We start from the raw sequence: 18,120 nt of genomic DNA, 5'->3' as shown, positions 1-18,120 counted from the left end.
AAGACCACTTGGGTAGTCCAAAGATGGATGATACCCATGGAGCTATTCTTTAGACTGAATCAGTGCCTCCAGATGAGGAGTGGAACAGACTGGCATTTGGAATGGCAGGAAGGAATTAATAATAATTGTATTTAGTTAATCCAAAACCAAGCAGAAGAAAAAGCATTCTTGTTTTTGGTTACTAGAATATACAGACCAGAATACAAAATACAAGAATTGGATTTTACAATCTTCCCCACTGAATAAGAAAATTGAGATAGCCTTTGTTATTGTACTTAATAAAATGCAAGAATTATGCACTTGGTTGCCTTGATCAATTGCAAACAACTTTGGGATAGAAATTGTACCTGGATCTATATTTACACTGCTAGGATTTTAACTGGTAAATTCATAAATACAGTCTTAATTTTAGAATGGTTGTTCTTCTATGAGTTCTTTTAAAAGCTGCAAAAAAATGGCTTCAGAGTTGAGACTGAATTTAACATTTGGCCAAAATCTAGCAGATAAAATTGGTCATTCATTTTAAGGCTGTTGGTGGGACACTGCTGAGTGCATATGGGCTGCCAAGTTCACCGGTAAATCTACGGTCATTCAACTTCACAGTAAATCCTGTGAAGTGCTTTCAGACATCCTCCTGATGTGAAGGGTGCAATGCCAAATGCATGGTTTACTATTTTAGGATTATTATAAAATCGGGATACTCAAATGCTGAGTAAATAGAGTAAATCTAGACCCAGGTGGATTTATCTCCTTTTGTGGGAAATAAGCAGGTTACAATTATCCAAGGTCTGTTTGTCTCTCAGAGGGGAAAATTGGAAGGACACAGAATAATCAATGAGTATATAAAAGACATCAATTAAATCATGATGTCACGTGTGGCTGATCTTTGAGACAGATTAAAATGCATGTTTGTATGGCCTTTTTCTTTAGTAACATGACAGGCTCTCCATTGTTCTTGATACTTCTTGCCAATATTTTAGGGCAGCAGTAGAAGGTTTATTTACAAAGCCTTCTATTCCTAAAATTAAACGAATAAGAAATGTTAAAGTTAGGGGAAATTTCTGAATTGTTTGCTGGCTATTGTAATGCAGAAACTTGAAATGAATACTGTTATGCTTTCAAAGGGGTGTAATTTGGAGGTTGGAAACTTAAAATTATATACAGAACTAAGATTTTAGCATATATTGTATTAGATATTTAACTTTTGTGGCCTTTCTGGTGTCATTTTAGATAAGCTTGTATTACTGCTGAAATTGAACTGAGGCAGGATATTGGGTCTAGTGGAAATACCAATCAGCATGAATATTGTGCCAAATTAAACAGGTGTATTTTTTTNAGTATTTTTTAAAAACTGTTTAGAAAACATCATGAACATTATAATCAGCTGTTAGCCATTCTATCCCCGCTCTCTGAAGCAGACAAGGAAGGTTATGATTTGGAGTTCTGGTTTTGAGGCTGAATTAACTGATCTCAGCTGGGGTAGTGGTGGGATGACACCAGTCAATTTCTACCCCAGCATCAGCCAATCTCTTCAAAGAGGTGAGTGATTGCAGCCAATGGGGCCGAGGGGACAGAGACATTAAGCAGGCCAGAGTTGGGGTGGAAGTGGTGGGCGGGGAAGACGGGATTGCAATTTGGGTAAGGCGTGGAGTTATTTGAAGGTAAAGATAAGGATCTTAAAGTCAATCCACTGGGATATAAGGAGACAGTGGAGTTCAACAAGGATGGGAGTGATAGGCATGTGGAGACTAGTCTGGGAAAGAATTTGGGTTTGCAGAGCCTTGTTCAGGAGAGAATATGAAATGTGAAGCTGTCAGTGCAGCACCCAAATCGCGCATAGCAATGTCCCAAAACAGCTATGAAATGATTGACCAGTTTTATGATTGTTGGCCAGGACACCAGGAAAAACTGCCTTTTCTTTTTGAGTCGTGCCATTGGATCTTTAAGGTCCATTGGTTTCATGTCTCATCTGAAGGATGGCATCTCTGATAATGCAGTTCCCCTTGGAACGTTGGGAGTGTCACCTTAAACTGGTTGCGTTCAAGTCCTGATGTGGGGCTTCTGACTCAGAGGCAAGAGTACTACCAACTGATCTAGGCTGACCAGTATATAATGTATCTTGAATCCAGAAGAAGATAGTTATTTATTTACATATCATCTATGCCTGTAATAGTGTATATTCAAAATGCACACATTGTGTTTCATAACATTTGTATTGCCAAATTCCCATTTAAAACTCATCATTTATATTCTATAATGTGGGTGTTGAATGGCAAAAGATTGCTCACTCTGGAATAAGAACTTGTAAATAAAATTTTGTGTATACATTAAATGTCCATCTAATTGATACGATGCAGAAACTGAATTTTTCTGCACTGAAGAGTGCCCAAATCATGTCTTCCACAGTTACTTCCCCACCGCCCAAATTGCTGCTTTTTAATTAATCCCATTTTTTGGCTCTTCCCCCTATTCCTAATGTTTTTACTGCACAGGTCCTTGTCCGGTCCCTTTCAATATTTCTGTTGAACCAGCTCAATGCTGCTTGTGGTCATGAATTTCAAACCTTTACAACCCTCTGAGTAAAAAAATTAATTCTAGTCACTCCTCTAATTTCTCCAATCTGAGAAACAGCAATCAATTCCCACTTTCTTCACTCCTTCCCTCAACCATACTTCTATCCACTTATAGGGATTCAGTTAGTCAACTATAATTTGCCCTTCATGACTGTCCTTGATCAATTTATTTTTCTCTATCAATTTCTTCCCTTATAAAATCTAAGATTTCTCACCACTGACATGCGACTAACTGGCCTGTAATTCCCAATTTGTATCTTGTGGTATAGCCATATATTTATTTGCTTACTCATATCTTGTTCTTTGGCTGGTAATTTTATGACAGCTTATATCAAAGTGAATTTTTTTATTTCACTGGCTGGATAACAGACCTATGTGCTAACTTTAATGTAAACAGGCCAGTGTTAGCACCATAAAATCTCACATCAGTCACAAATTGGACACTTAACCTAGCCACTATGCTTAATAACTTTCATAAGCACACAAACCATTCATAAGTAACACATTAAGTATGACAAATGTACAAATGAGCTTCATAGTACTCTTTGGAGAGAGGAGAAGAATAAGAAAAATAGTACTCACTCCTGGGAAAATGCTGTTAATGAAAGCCTTGAAGTTATTGTGCCAGTTTTATGATATTAGATTATTGGGTTTACAAAATCGATTGGCACAGCAACTTTGCTTTTCCACTTATTTGTACCCAGAGTTCTCTTTGTTCCTTAACAACATTAAGAACTTTACCTTTTAAGATACATTTCCTTTCATCGTTCTTTGTTATTTTATCTAAAAAGTTCTACTTCACATTAAACTGCATTTGACAGCTTTCTGCCCACTATTTGGTAGTATTTGCAAATATAATTTTGTGATTGGTGGAAGATTAAAAACTGTGTTTCTTCAACCATGTTTATTTTCTAGTTGTCATGGATGATGATGATGACCGAGATCTGCGAGATGTTATAGGGTAAGTCTTTGTAAATTTTGATAAAAGATTGATTTACAAAACATTTAATATTTTGCCTACAAATACACATTCACCAACTTTACAGTAAAGCAATTGAGCAATATGATGATTTTGGGGCTCTATATCAAATGCAAGGATTTTCTTTCAAAAGTACTGTCCCAAGAAATTAGAAAACTAGTGTAAAGGAATATCGCAATTGTTTTAAGCATTTATATGAATTGTATAGAAACTACATATTTTTGAATTAACCTAGGAAATGTAAGAGAAGGCTGTCAAATTAGAATATTATCACCCAGACCAAAAAGGGTGGAATAGAAACTCGATAAATCAAGAAGAAATTGTTATGTGACGTCAAGCTATGTGTGTACTGGCAGTCCTGAGCCATAACTTGCTGACGTCCTTTACATAAAGGGCAACCCCTCTATCTTTCTTGTCTCTCTCATCTTTCCTATGTTGCCATGTATGTTTTTGGAAGTTATAGTGACTTCTATCATCCTAGTTCAGCCTTATGTGGAATTTCTACATCATTGTAATTACTCGTTGTCAGCAATGCTTCCAATTCTCCTATTTTAAAGGGATACTTTTTTGTTAATCCATTATGTTATTAATCAGAATTGGAGCATAGGTTGCATTTTGTTGTTGCTCCTTTTTTGTTGATAGCATTGAGCTTTTTCATAAAGCTTCTCTATTTTATCTTACCTATTTGCCACATTGCAACAAAGGTTGGTAAACTGGATGGTGGAATGCATTCTATGATATTTCTATTCATTAAACAAGACACCTCTATTTCAATTAAGGAATATTTTACAATGTCCACTTTGGCATTTAGATTAGCCATATATATGTGTTTTTAATACTGCCTGGATACCAGCTTCAATGCTTGGAACAGTCATCAAATTATTCATAAATAATGTTAACCGGATTTGTAAGGGTAAGAAGAATCTGGAGTTCAACAGATCCACTTCTGTATGATGTCTTTCTATTATCAGTATGTCAGTCAAAACATTGTATCATTGATTCATGCTTACCTGTGATAGACCAATTGATTGTTGACCTGATTGAAAGACAGTCCCAGCAAATATTTTAATTTAATTTTTTTTCTTGCAGTGACTTACACAGGCTAACAACTTGTATAATACTGGAGGCTACTTCTAAATTGTAATATGCTTATTAATAAATGACTAATTTTAGTCCTTTTTTGAAAACAAATTTTGAGTAATGCCTTTTTTCTGTTATAGTGATGTTCAGGCATTGAATGATTTCTTGCATGGACCTGGGAGTGAAGCAGTAAGTATTTTTTGGGTGCATTTCATCAATTCTAATAATAGGTTCCATGGGTACACTTTTAATGTTATTGCTTCGGAACACTTTAGTTTATTACCCTGGGAGTTTAATGCGTGAAGTTATTTTTGTAACTGTTGCCAGATGTTCTCATGTTAGCACTTCAAACCACCACATTGATTGACTATGCTCTTGAGGATTATCAGATTGTTGACTTTTTACAATGAAAATAATCGTACTATAGAGATCTGACTTTTAGTCCAGTATTCCTTTCATTAACTAGTAAAAATATAGTCAATTTTTTTTGAATAAATGTATTATTGACGATGTGCATGCTGCTTTCCCTTAACCAACAGCAGACTTCAGCAGGATAGACATAAACTTCTATGCTTAATGAACCTTACTTAAGATTACATAAATCTTTTTTGATTTCCATTGTTTTCACATTTTGCTTGAATGATAACATTTCAAAATCTTGCAATATTTTATGTATACAGTAAATACAATTTAATAGGTTTAGGAAAACTAAACCTGATGATTATCCAAAGTTAACAGATATTCACATTCAAAGACCATTTCCAGCAAACAGAATTTAGTTACAATCTCGGCACCTCAAAGCAATTGCTCCAGCAAAGTACTGGCAGGAATTTCCTGAGTACATGTATGAAAATGCCAACATTCATTTTTTTCCAGTAACTATAAATTTAATGTGCCGATACTGCCTAGAATTGTTGAAATAATTTACCCATTTTAAGTATATTTCAATCTTATATCTTTTTGTTTTCAGTTAGATGAGGATGAATTGCTTGGCTCAGCCTGCACTACTGCCAACTCAAATTCACTTTTTGCAGACTTAACTGTAAGTAATATTAAAATTCATAAGCACAGTATTTAAATAACTTGCGGGAGCTATTGTTTCCACAAATGCTACTGCAAACAAGATATATTTCATTAGGAGACACTTCACCATTTGAGGATGTCGCTAGGACAGCTTGGGAGATGGGTGTTAGCAAGCCTCAAAATTGACAATATTTTCAGTTAAAGAGTGATAGCATTTGAAGATAAACACATGTACAGTATTTGAAACTTAGTAGTGTATGGATATATGAGGAAGTATTTTGAGCAGAAAATATTCCCTCTGAAGTTTTGTTCCAACTTTCAGTATTATAAGATTACTGTAACCAGCATCATACCATCAAGGAAAACCTAAAATATACAGAATTATTTGTATTTTTTGGTACGTAAAAAGCCTGAATGTTTTTTTCTTGCAATATCTTTAAATGTATATCCTGCTGCTTTCATTTTAATTTAACTTCCAAGGCCATTTTCAGAAGTACATTTATTTAGCTTGATGTACTTTGTACAAAATTACACAGTGCATTTTGAGATCATGTATACCTAAAATTGAAATTGCACTTTTGTTCTCACAAAAATAAATATTATTCATATTGTGTGTGTAAATGTCTTCAGATCGCTTGCTAAGTAAACAGTGTCATGTTTATTTGTGTTTAAAATTGGCCATATGTATAAAGTATACAAAGCTGTTACCATTTGCTATTTTATGTGACATTGTGAAAAATGATTTATGTTTTAAAATATTGCTAATAACATCCAAACCAAATTATGAAAGCGTTATGTGAATTGTAACCCTTTGATATGGTTCCTTTTTTTTTTGCAGAGCACTGACCCCGCTTCTACTAAAGATGCATGTAACCATGTTGGAGAAGAATCTAACCCAAGATTACACTTATCAAGCAATCTTAATGTTTTGGAAGAACTAGATGCTTCTTCACCTCTCTCAAATTTAAATGGGGACCAGCCTTTTGATATTCTTCAGAAGTCTCTTCAAGAAGCCAATATTACACAGCAAACTTTGCAAGAAGAAGCTGATTTGGCAGCCAGCTATACTTCTACCCAGGATTTTTCGCAAGCTCAGCTTCATTCTACAGTGTCTACGTCTTTTTCTCAGTTACCTTCCTGCACTTCAGCTGTAACAGGCCTGGCACAACAAATGAATGTAACTCCTTCCATTTTGCAACAGGTTGTGAGAGCTCCCTTTGTAAACAATGAAGTTAGTGTACAGCCTAGCTTTTTTCAACAAATGGGTATCAATAGCGTTGCTATCCACCATATACCCAGCAGCAACCAAGCTGGTGGAATTGGACCGATTCAGCTAATTGGTTCATTAGACACTCAACAGTCTGTGATGACTGTAAATCACCTTGAAGGGTCTCAGTTTATATCAAAGGCCAGTGGGCAGCCATCTGCTCTAAACTCTGTATCTGTAGGTGGTTACAACATGTCCTCTCTTTCACACCAGCAACAAATGTCTTTGAACACAGCCAGCATAAATGAAAGTGGTGGATTATTACTTCAAAGGCGAGTAACACCACTTAATGGGAACACTTTCCATGGGGCCTCGAATATAGGCCAGGTAACGCAACCTCTGTCTGTTCATTTCAGTGGTAATAATATTCAAACAGCACTGCCTTTGCACAACATTATTATTCAAAGAGGCCCTGCGCCAAACCTACCTAAAATTCCTCTTAATATTCAGCCCAAGCCTATTTCAATGAATCAGCAACAAACAGTTTACAACGTCAACAATTTAGAATTGCAAACAGCAATTAAACTCCAAAATGATGGAGCCCTACAACAACAGCAACAACAAATGCAGCAAGGCCTTCCCTTTATGTCTACAAACTCTTCTCAAGGTTCATCAGTGGGTCCTCCAATGTCTGTCAATATTGTGAAACAGCAGGGATCTAGGAAGTCTGGCCGGCCACAAGTTTTAAATCAAACTGGAAGCAGTATCATTATTCGCCCTCCCATGGGTCAGCATCAGCCTCTTGTGTCCCAGAATCAATTTTTTATTCCTACCAGCTTAGCATTAAATATGAACTCCACTGTTCAGCACCTCCAAACTCTACAAACAACTGCAAATGGTCAGATTCTTCAAACTCGAACAGTACCCACCCAACTCGTCTCCAGCCACGTAACTTCTGAGCATATTCTAACGAACCGGAACTCTGCAGGTATGATGGTGGCTACACAACCCTTTTCAGGCCAATTTTTGAGTAATCAGAATTCTGCTGGACAATTGACCTCTGGTCAAAGTGAACAGACAATAAATGCTCAAGGAGGACAACTATTAATAAACCATGGTACGTCACAGCTTGTTGCTGGTCAGGTTCCATTCCAACAGGCCTCACAGACTCTGTTTAATGTAGCACCCACACCCGGCTCAAACATCAATGCAGAGTTATTTAAGCAGTCTGGGCAAAGCTTGGTTCCAGGAAGATCATTGCAAAACCAAGTAACTGTCTTAAACACCCCAAGCTCAATGGGTTCTAAATACGTATCTGCACTGCAGCCTGTGATATCAGGAGTAAGCAGTGGCAATCATGTGACCCAAACTACTGCAAACAGTAATATAGTAATGGTTCGTCAAGGAGAGCAGTCTCTTGTATCTGTACAATCTGCACAACAGCCACAGGGTCAGTCACAGTTGGGTATGAACCATATTTATCGACTTTCCAATCCATATCACCAAAGTACCAGTGTAGTGCAACCTTCACGACAGATGGTATTCAGCCGGACGGAGATGCCAGTAACACAAACCTGCAATCAGCAGCAATTTCTTTACTCACAAGTAGGTAGTGAATGTTTTTGAAATTTGCCCTGTGGTAGATTTTAGAGAAATGGTACAACCTGTTTGCAGGCATTCATTCCAGAATTCACAAGTGTATCATTTTATTCTATTTGTTTTTAAAAAAGGAAACATGCTAATCTATGTCTAGTAACAATAAATGTATCCTGTTGATGTATTATTAAAATCTGAGAGGAATTGGTCAAATACTAGGTCGAGAAGACAAACTATATACAAGTTATGCCACTGTGAAAAATAAGCACCGCCGCAGAAGACTAAATGCAACATAATAGATATGGATGCTTGAAAAGAATATAGATACATGAGAAATGTGATTATAAAGGGATACAAAGAAGATGGGGAATTGGAATTATTAATAAATAACCAAGTAAAATGGAGAAATAGGCTCATTGGACCACAAGGTCTAATCCTATTCCTATTGTTTTATAATTCTAGATAGCTCAGTAATCATCCAAGCATGGCTTTTATGGATTGTTATCTTCAAGGTCAGGGATATGATTCACAATGCTTTATCGTGCTCATTTAAAAAACAATTTTGATCAATTCTGAGCCTTGCCTTACTTGCTACTGGGTATCAAAGCCAGACTAAGATGTGCATGTCACCCATACATGGAAATTTACCTTTTGTCTAGTGGAATGTTTTCTGGAGGCTTGGGGAAACCAGAGTGTTGCATTGGGGTCGTGCTGGAGTTCCAGATAAACTAAAAAGTTTGCCATTGGGAGCACTGTAGCAAGTTTCCCACAATATTGACAGACCAACCAACTAAGACCAACCTACATTTGAGGGTGTTGGCTTGCATATTTAACAGAGTTGAGTGGGAAGAATTCTTGCCCCCAGTGATAGGTCTGCCATGCCTGACAAGTTCTGCTAAAACCAGACAGGCTGTCTGGTCTGCAGTAATGCTTTGGATTACTGTAGATACACCAGGCTCAGGAAGTAGTTTACCAAGACCATCAGAAAGGATTGACTTGATTCTGATATTCCGTTGCCAGGCACATCACTGTGGAGTCGATCCAGCTCCCAAATAGCCCCTCTGAAGCCTCCACACCACCCCCCCCATCACTGGTTGGTCATCACACTTGACAAATGTAGGTATGAGCCCTGACTCAGTGCATAGTAGGTACCAGGAACTCAATTTGGATCTTGCTGTTCAATCCCGTTGCCCTGCCCTATCCCCTTACCCCTTCAAGCCTTTGACTTTCGTATGACCTACCTGCTTCCCTCTTAAAACCCGCAGTGGTCTCTGCCTCCACCATCTTGCTAAAGAAATGTGGCCATCGTAAAGCGGCCTTCACCTTCAGTGTCTTGAACGACAGGGCAGCAAAATCTGGAGTTTCCCTGCCACTCCTTTACCACAAACTCATTTTATCGCTTAGTCCTGGATTTCAAAATAGGCTGAACAAAACCCCTCCCACTGCATGTCTAGTTTTAAATATGTCTATTCACTTCCCTAGAAAGTTAAAAGCTTCAGTAGACTTTTGGGCAAATTATATCTTGATGGGTCGAACAATCTTCACTCATTTCCATATTTGTGAGCTTTCTTATCAAACCCAATGATATATTAACCGAGTGAGAGATCTGATCTTTAGTACTTCTAATTTTTTTAATGTTTTCATATCTGTGAATGGTGACATAATTTCAAAATTCTTTAAAAGCTGAAAAGCAAGCCTGTCTTTTTGAAAAGACGAGCAGGAGATTTGAACATAATGGGAACATGATGCTCCTGACAATGACGGACAATGACTGATCTGATCGTGATTACGGCTTATCTTCATAATTGAGTCTTCCAATAGGAGAATAGACTTAATGTTGCAGATTCCAGATTAGGTATCTACAAGAAAGGTCCAGGAAACATCACAAGACTGATCCCTGAAGTTCATGAAATGAAGGGGATATTCCCTACCTATTTGCCCTCCATTACATTTTTGTAGAGTAATCTGTAACAAGTAGTAGCAATTTTGTGATGCGAACAGCTACTAATATTGTAATGGTTTGTTTGCCAAGCAGAGCAGTCTCTGGAAACTGTACAATCTGCACTTACATAGATTGTTAAGTTTGTGTATGAACTAAATGCATTATCTTTCTAATCCATATGGCCAATATTGAACATGATAAAATGTTTGAACTGATTGGCTGTATTTTTGATGTGTGTTTCATGACAGTCTTTTACTGCAAAAAGAATTTTGGATTTTTCTGATGAATTGTTTAGTCTTTCTAACTACAGTTTCTCTAGTTTTTCAGTGCTCTTTTCATTTGAGTGTTTATTTAAAGTGAGGTCAAGTCTGCCTTTCGAGGTGGACTTTAAAGATCTAGTGGCACTATTTCAAAAGAGGAAATTTTTCCTGGTATTGAAGCCGACAATCCTCTAAATAAATTGGTAATTTCGTAATTTCTTGCTGTTTTCCGCAATTCCCACCCCACCATTAGCAGTTGGGCATTCAGTATCTCTGCCCCCACACTCTGGAACTCGATCCTGCCACCCCTCCGCCTAACCGTTCCCCCCACCCCACCCTCCACCCGCCTTCAAATTCTGTCTGAAGATCTTGCTCTTCAACCATGCCATTGGCCACCCCCACACCTCTGCTCTCGTCCCCTTTTGACGCCAACTCCCAGCTTGGGTCCAAAACCCCTGATTGGCCAGCGCCCTGGGACGTGAAGGACGCTGTACAAGTGTAATTTGTTTGTGGGACATTCCTGTGTGAAAATCGGCTACTGTGTGTGGCTCCAAATATACAATCGCTACACTTGACAGCAATTCCCAACGAACTGTTTTGCGACATTAAACTTCAGAGGTGTTCTAACAAATGCAAGGATTATTCTTAATAAAGAAAATTGTTTTGAATAATTCTTTTAGTAATTATACTGAATTTTTTGTATAAAGTATTCATTAACTCCATGTTTTATATTTTTAATATGTGCTAATATAATCATAATTTTAATTATATTATAATTGGTCCTTTTAGCAAAATTGGAATACAATCGTGTTCAATTGTGCAGTGATGTCAAGCAAAATAGTAATGTCTTAAAGTTCTAGAATCTGACATTCCTCCACCATAAAAAGGCGAGTACAATATGTGCTTTTCAAATATTTGATGGAAATGGTGAGAACTGTACTTCGTAAGTGGCAAAGAAAAAGATGATGTAATTCATGAAGAATTTGCAATAATCTTTTCATTCTTCTGAAAAAAATATTAAGTTAGTTAATCTCTATTGCTTTTGAAAACTCAACATGTCAAGTTGAGTTTTGTGGTGGGGAGGATTGGCTCAACAGCAGCAATGTAAAACCATTTTCAGTGAACCTGGTTATGCAGAGATGGAAGGACAATCAATGAACATACAGGCAGCAGCAGTGTTCTCCAGCTGACTTAGAAGATTTGCCAAGGGGCCAGAAGTTGCATCATTTTTGTTCTATTCTCAAGGTGCTGGTTCCATGTACGCTACTGACTTCTTGTGCCTCACGCAAAAGACCATTCTTCAAGCATAAGCAGTATGTTTGCAGACTATTTGACCATGGACAGCATCTCATCGAGCCTGATCCTGTACTCAGTTGTCTGTGCATGTGCTTTTCTGTGGGTTTTGCTGGAAAGCAATTAGGAATGGAATCTTGGCTGATTTTTCTCTCCCAGTCCCCCACACACACATTTCAGGAGGTGCAGAAGATAATTATAACATCCCAAATGACACCAAGCTGAGCTCAACTAACTCAGCATAAATCTGGATCAAACTTGAGACCTTCAGGTCTGTATTGGCATAGCTTCACGCAAGGCAGTGCGTTTATCACCTGAGCCATTAGGAGAGCCGAAGTTTCACAATTTAAAGAGAGAAACAGAGGTAAGACTTGAATGTTATTAACATTATTGATTGGGAACATAGGCAATATCCATCCTAGCTATCTGGCAGGGAAAGTTGTAGTTGTAAAAGTTGTATGCAAAATTACTGTTTAAACACACAAAAATGTTAACAATAATGTAGAAAGCAAGGCATTAGAGGAAAAAATAGAAGTATGTAAATTTTATTTATATATTCATAACAATGAACATACCGCAGGAAAGAATTACGTGCACTATACAAGAAATAACTTAAATCACAACCAATACAGCTTCAGAAGCTAGATCTTGTCTTACCAACTTCTTGGATCTTGCCTTACCAACTGCCTTGATCTTGCCATATTGCTTTGAGGCAGTGACATCTCACATTGGCACGTGAACCTCCAAAAGACATATATATGATTAAGTACCACACAGGAAGCACCTTTAGAAACTAATGCGAATATCAAATATGTGGAAAGCAGATAGAAGTTGTAAAGGGAATTTGGTCAGAATGGGGGGAAGGTATTAAGTGGGTATTCAACAGTTTGATCATGTTAGTAGAATGATTATTTGAAGCCAGGACACTGAACTCTTTAGAAATTCCTTAATGTTGGAATAGTATTGGTATTCTAGCAGGATGTGGGCTGAGAATCTTTTTTTTATCCAAACCTATTTTTGTATATGAACCTTATGTTTAAGATAAAATTCTTACATAATATCAGAGTACAGGGCACAACAAAGATATTTGCACCATATGAATAAAGAGTGAACACCTCAAAGCACTATTGCTAAGTAACCGGGTGATCAGCTATCCTGTGATTTGCCCAATTTGTTAAGTGAATGTCTCCATCTATGTTGTGTGTGAAATTACATTGCAATATGCAATAGAAAGTGTATACAGTATATATTTAAAATGTACTCTCCTCTCTTCACAGATGAAGAACCCAGTTAATTAACCGAAGAACATTGCACACCCCCAATTTAGCATGCTGGAAGGATGTTGACGCTATTGAGGATAAGTAATCACTAGAGTTGTGGTGATGCCAACTGGTATAGGACTTAGTTCAGCCTTACTGAGTATCTGGGAAATCACAGACTTAGTGGCTTTTATTGAAATGGAGACAAGTCACCTGCCAACTGCAAATTCCTTTGTAAAGTCCTGGGTAGTTGAGGGAGTCCAATACCCATTTTTTTTTGCCTTATCTTGGATGTGGGCATTTATTTCCCATTCCCAGTTTCCGGTGGGGTGTTTGTGAGCTTTCTCTTAAAATGCTGCTTTTTCACAGCTTTATATTATAATAATTGAGTGGCAAGGTGTTTGCCATTTCAGAGGCTATTTTAAGAGTTAACTGCAGACAGTGAAGGGTATCTGCAGTGCTGACTAACATTGTGTAGCTCATTAGAATCATCTTGTGAATGACGATGCTACTGCCTACGCTTCTGGAGAAAATTTGCAGCCAATAATATCTGGAATTCTGAGACCTTGTGGTTGTTCACTGTTCTTTGCCCATACAGATAGATCATTGTGGCACTGTGAGGAGGGGGCATTCAATTGTGAAGTACAGGAGTATACGTGTAGCAGGTTGACACTGATGACACTGGCAGTTCTATACAAGTGACAGATGCTGCCTCAGAAAAGACAGACCCCACAGCCAGTACAGTACTTGATCAGCAGGCCTTTCAGGGATATTTTTGAAGATAAAGTTAGCACCCCTTCTGTACCTTTGCAAGCAACCACCACTGTTACTACTTCAGATAGGGAGGATTTAGGACAAAGACACTCTAATACAGAGGATCACAATGCACAAAGAGCAAAACATCAACCATGTACCCATTAGTATGGTACGGTATCATTTAATAAAGTTTATTTATTGTTACCAAATCTTGTCTTCTGATATTTTTATTGTGCAGATTATAGTCTAAACACTAGAAGCAAAATGCATATTTTACTCAGCAAGAGCAAAAGTGGAATTGCCTCCAAAGAAAATAATGGTGTCCTATTGCAGAACTAACTGGAAGAACTGAGCCAAAAGACCCTTACTCACTGACTCTGTGCCTCAAGTGGCTGATCTGCTGCTGTGTTTTTTTTTGTGTGTGTATTCAGGGTTTCAGTTACAGAAATAACGCTTTGTATGACAAAACAGCTTCTTGAGATTTTGATGTAGATGCCTCTTAGGTATCTGTTGAAAAGTTAAAAGCAGTGCCTCTACCTACTGTTTTTTTGAGGACCAGATGTGACAACCTTGCCCAGGTAACTGAATCGAATTGGGGTAGACATGCTGTCTGGGATTGCATAAACTATAACACAGGAGATTGTCATTGTCTTTTTTGCTCCCAAATATCTTTCTGCATTGTTAGTATATAGACAGCAAGGCCATAACACCATGCTTGAAGCATACTGGAAGTATCCTCTCAATTCTGTCATGATTTCTTACTTATGGAATACTGTACTGGTACTTAATTAATTAAGAATGCTCTGAACAAGGATAAATCTTGCTGCTTTCTTCCTACATTCCACCAATCTTTATGTACATTTTTGTAGAGGTTCATAAGTTGAGAAATGATGAGCCCATTATTTGTATCTTTAAAAACTTAAATTGTGCTACTCATCAGTTGTAAAATGCTTAAATAAATTCTGTTACTTGTAATGGACACAAGATGAAATGTATGATATTACGATTATTCAGTGTATGAAAAACGTTAACTACGTTCGTAGAATTTGTTCAGTTAAGTAGTATAAATTTTATTTATTCAACTACATGGTTGCAGGCTCAGAAGAAGGTGATGGTGACAAGTAAACAGCAATTCCTTAGCTTAGGGCAACTGTCCAGTCAGTTTTTAGCTTGCCTTTTTGGAAATCAAAGTTTATCCGGTTCCGTTCCAAAGCCACAGGCTGCAGATAGCTTACAACAACCATACTTATCTGGCTTGATCAACAGTTCAATGGTTCCAAACAAAACTACATGTCTAGATATGTAAGGCAAAGTTTTCAGTATAGTTTTTTGAGGGGATACATACAATATGTATGGTTTAGAAAAACCATAAATTCTTGATGCAAGAATTTAAAAATATTCAAATTGTGAACTGATTGCATCCTCATGTAGATCATTTATGCATGCAGGTGGACTCCTTAGTGGTTAGAGCACTTGCCTCGCAAACAAGAGGACCTGGGTTCGATTCCCAGGCAGGGCGAAACGTTAGGCAAGTTTCATTACTCCACACGCCTCTGTTAATCTTGCAGTAAGTAGGATCCTGGTTGTTAGTCAATTATTAGTCATTGCTGTGAGCAATTAGCTGCCGCGTTTCGCCCGCAAAATATACAGTCAATTCACTTTACAGTATATTCTGGGAAGCCCTTTGAGACATTTCAATAATGTGATAAGGCGCAATATGAAATGCAAGGATTATTATGATTATTATGTAAGCAAGTTATTTAACTTTTGACTACTTTTGCACAGTTAGAAGGCACAAGTACATTAAATACCTAAGAACTTGAGAATAGAGAATTTCCCCCCCCACAGAGTTGTGGGTAAATGGAAGAATTTCTCAGACAAAATAATTAATCCTATGTCAATTAACTTTGTAAAAGAACTGAACAAATAGAGTATGTGATTAAGAAGAAGCACAGAGTTATAAGGATTAATGCAGATAGAAATGACCAGTGCTGTGTGGAATATAATGATTCATGAGCTCATAGAACCATGGAACTGTCATGCCAAGGAAGGCAGAATTTATAATGGTGGATGTAAGATGGGTATTTTGGAGCTTTGCTGGATGTACCTTTGAGTAAAGAGGAGGAATAACTTCTGATTTTCTTTAAGGGGATTAAATGGTTTGGATGAAGTTCATGATAGATTAGACTTTCTGCAGAAAGAATTGCCCGACAACAACAACAAAATTACATTTGTATGTAGCTCCAATTAAAATTGTGATGAAAAAATGCAAGCATGAGCTTCGCAGCAGTGGAGATATTGCATTTGAAAATTTGAGAAATAAAATTATAGATCCAGAATATTTTTTCAGTGTGATTTTAAAACAAAATTACATTTTCCCTATGTTTAGCTTCCTGGAGCTCAGTGGTTAGAGCACTCACTGCGCAAGAAAGAGACCTGGGTTCGATTCCTGGGCAGCAAGTAGGAACCCGGTTGGCAGAAGACTTTTCCGATGGTAATAATACCTTTTTAACAAAAAAAGGTCACTAAATCCATGACTGTTTGTGGGACACTGCTCTGCGCAATTGGCTGCTGCGTTTCGCAAAATATACAGTCAACGCTTTGAGACGTCTCAAAGACATGATAAGGCGCTATTTTAAAATGCAAGGATTATTCTTGCTATCTTAGCTTCCAAACATAAATGAAAGTTTTACCAAACGTAAATGAAAATAAGTTCATTTTTCAATTAATAATAACCAAAGTGTTGTATTCCTTTTTTACTTTTGAAACTGGGATAGTTGTTCAAGTTGAGTTCTGGAAGTCTTAAGTTTTTCTTTATTGCCAATGGTAATAAAATATCCAATCAATCCAGTCAATAACATGATAAGGTGCTATATATTATTGTTATTAATGTAAGAAAGCATGTTAAAACTGGTTTAGAAGCAAACGGCCTTGATTTCTACTTGTATCTTCCATACATATTGCTATTATTCTGGTTCAATTTGTTTATCTCTGGCAATGTTCTTTCTTGAAGAGGAGTATTAAGTTCACCACAGTTTATGCATGCTGTTCATATATATTCTTTACCAAGATTTTACTGAGATATTGTAGGTAGGACAGTCTTAACTTGTGATCCAAAATATGGGTAGTTTGTATTTTGTGAGTTTCCAGCCACATTTTGTTTCAAAATATGTAAAATATAACTTTATTTTTTAAAAAAGAAGCTAAAAGGAACCATGTTGGATGCTTACCTCACACTATCTGATTTCAACCCAAGTTCTAATTACGCTAGAATCTATTATTTGTAGTTACTAAATTCTAGTGTCCAAATACCAATGCTATACAAGGATCTTTAGGGAGCATTTTATGTCATTCTGTTGTTTAAGAAAGCCTTGAGAGTGAGTTTCCATCCAACTATTTGAACCTACGATGACATTTGTATGAATTTTTCTATTCATCGCATTTGGACTGACTTTTAATTTTTTTCAAAACCATACCTATTAATGATTATGTGGCAGGTTTTAAAAAATATTGTCACACTTCTGTTTCTATTTTATTTCTGGAAATTTTTCAGTTAAAAAAATATATATTTTTAGTCTTTTTATTTTTTTTTCTGATTAGGCCTCTGAGTGCCACACCATTCCTTGTCCAAGATGTTGACTTATTCCCATGCCTGTTCTGGTGTGTTATAAGTTTGATTACCTTTCTGGATTTCCCTCCTTGTTGGGGAGACCGTGCATGCCCCTGGTGGCCTTGCTAAAATTATAATAATCATCCTCGCATTTGATATAGCTCCTTATCACATCTTCGAGACATCTCTAAAAGCGCTTCACAGAATATACTGTAAAGTGAATTGACTATATTTTGTGGGTGAAACATGGCAGCCGATTGTGCACAGCAGTGTCCCACAAACAGTCGTGGATTGAGTGACCACATTTTTTTNGAAGGAATTATTACCCCTGTAACAGTGATCCGCCAATCTCACTTCGATATGGAAATCACAAGTGCCCAAGTGCTTTTTTTTCTGGATTCACAATTTATTTTTAGGATAATGGCAACAAAAACCTTTCTTGTGCAAAGAAAAAATGCTTTGCTAATTTTCCTTTATTTCGCAAGTTATTGGTTTATTGCTTTTCATATGAAGGCTTCATACAAACAGTATTCTTAAGATAG

The 18,120-nt window shown here is 37.1% G+C and overlaps 1 protein-coding gene across 2 annotated transcripts in view; it reads left to right on the top strand.

Annotated features, from left to right (window-relative positions):
- bicral (BRD4 interacting chromatin remodeling complex associated protein like) overlaps positions 1-18,120 on the top strand; it is a 33,329-nt gene that overhangs the window by 5,508 nt on the left and 9,701 nt on the right. The window contains exons 2-6 of one of the 2 annotated variants that reach the window (XM_007892451.2): positions 1,419-1,539; positions 3,489-3,534; positions 4,773-4,821; positions 5,603-5,674; positions 6,494-8,467. In XM_007892451.2, the coding sequence (XP_007890642.1) occupies positions 1,419-1,539; positions 3,489-3,534; positions 4,773-4,821; positions 5,603-5,674; positions 6,494-8,467 (2,262 nt within the window). The remainder of the gene's footprint in view (positions 1-1,418; positions 1,540-3,488; positions 3,535-4,772; positions 4,822-5,602; positions 5,675-6,493; positions 8,468-18,120) is intronic. The other variant, XM_007892454.2, reaches the window with a different exon arrangement.

Source organism: Callorhinchus milii, unplaced genomic scaffold (assembly GCF_018977255.1).
Source record: "Callorhinchus milii isolate IMCB2004 unplaced genomic scaffold, IMCB_Cmil_1.0 Scaffold3, whole genome shotgun sequence".
Taxonomy (NCBI): Eukaryota; Metazoa; Chordata; class Chondrichthyes; order Chimaeriformes; family Callorhinchidae; genus Callorhinchus; species Callorhinchus milii.
This window is presented reverse-complemented; position numbering and strand designations above follow the sequence as displayed.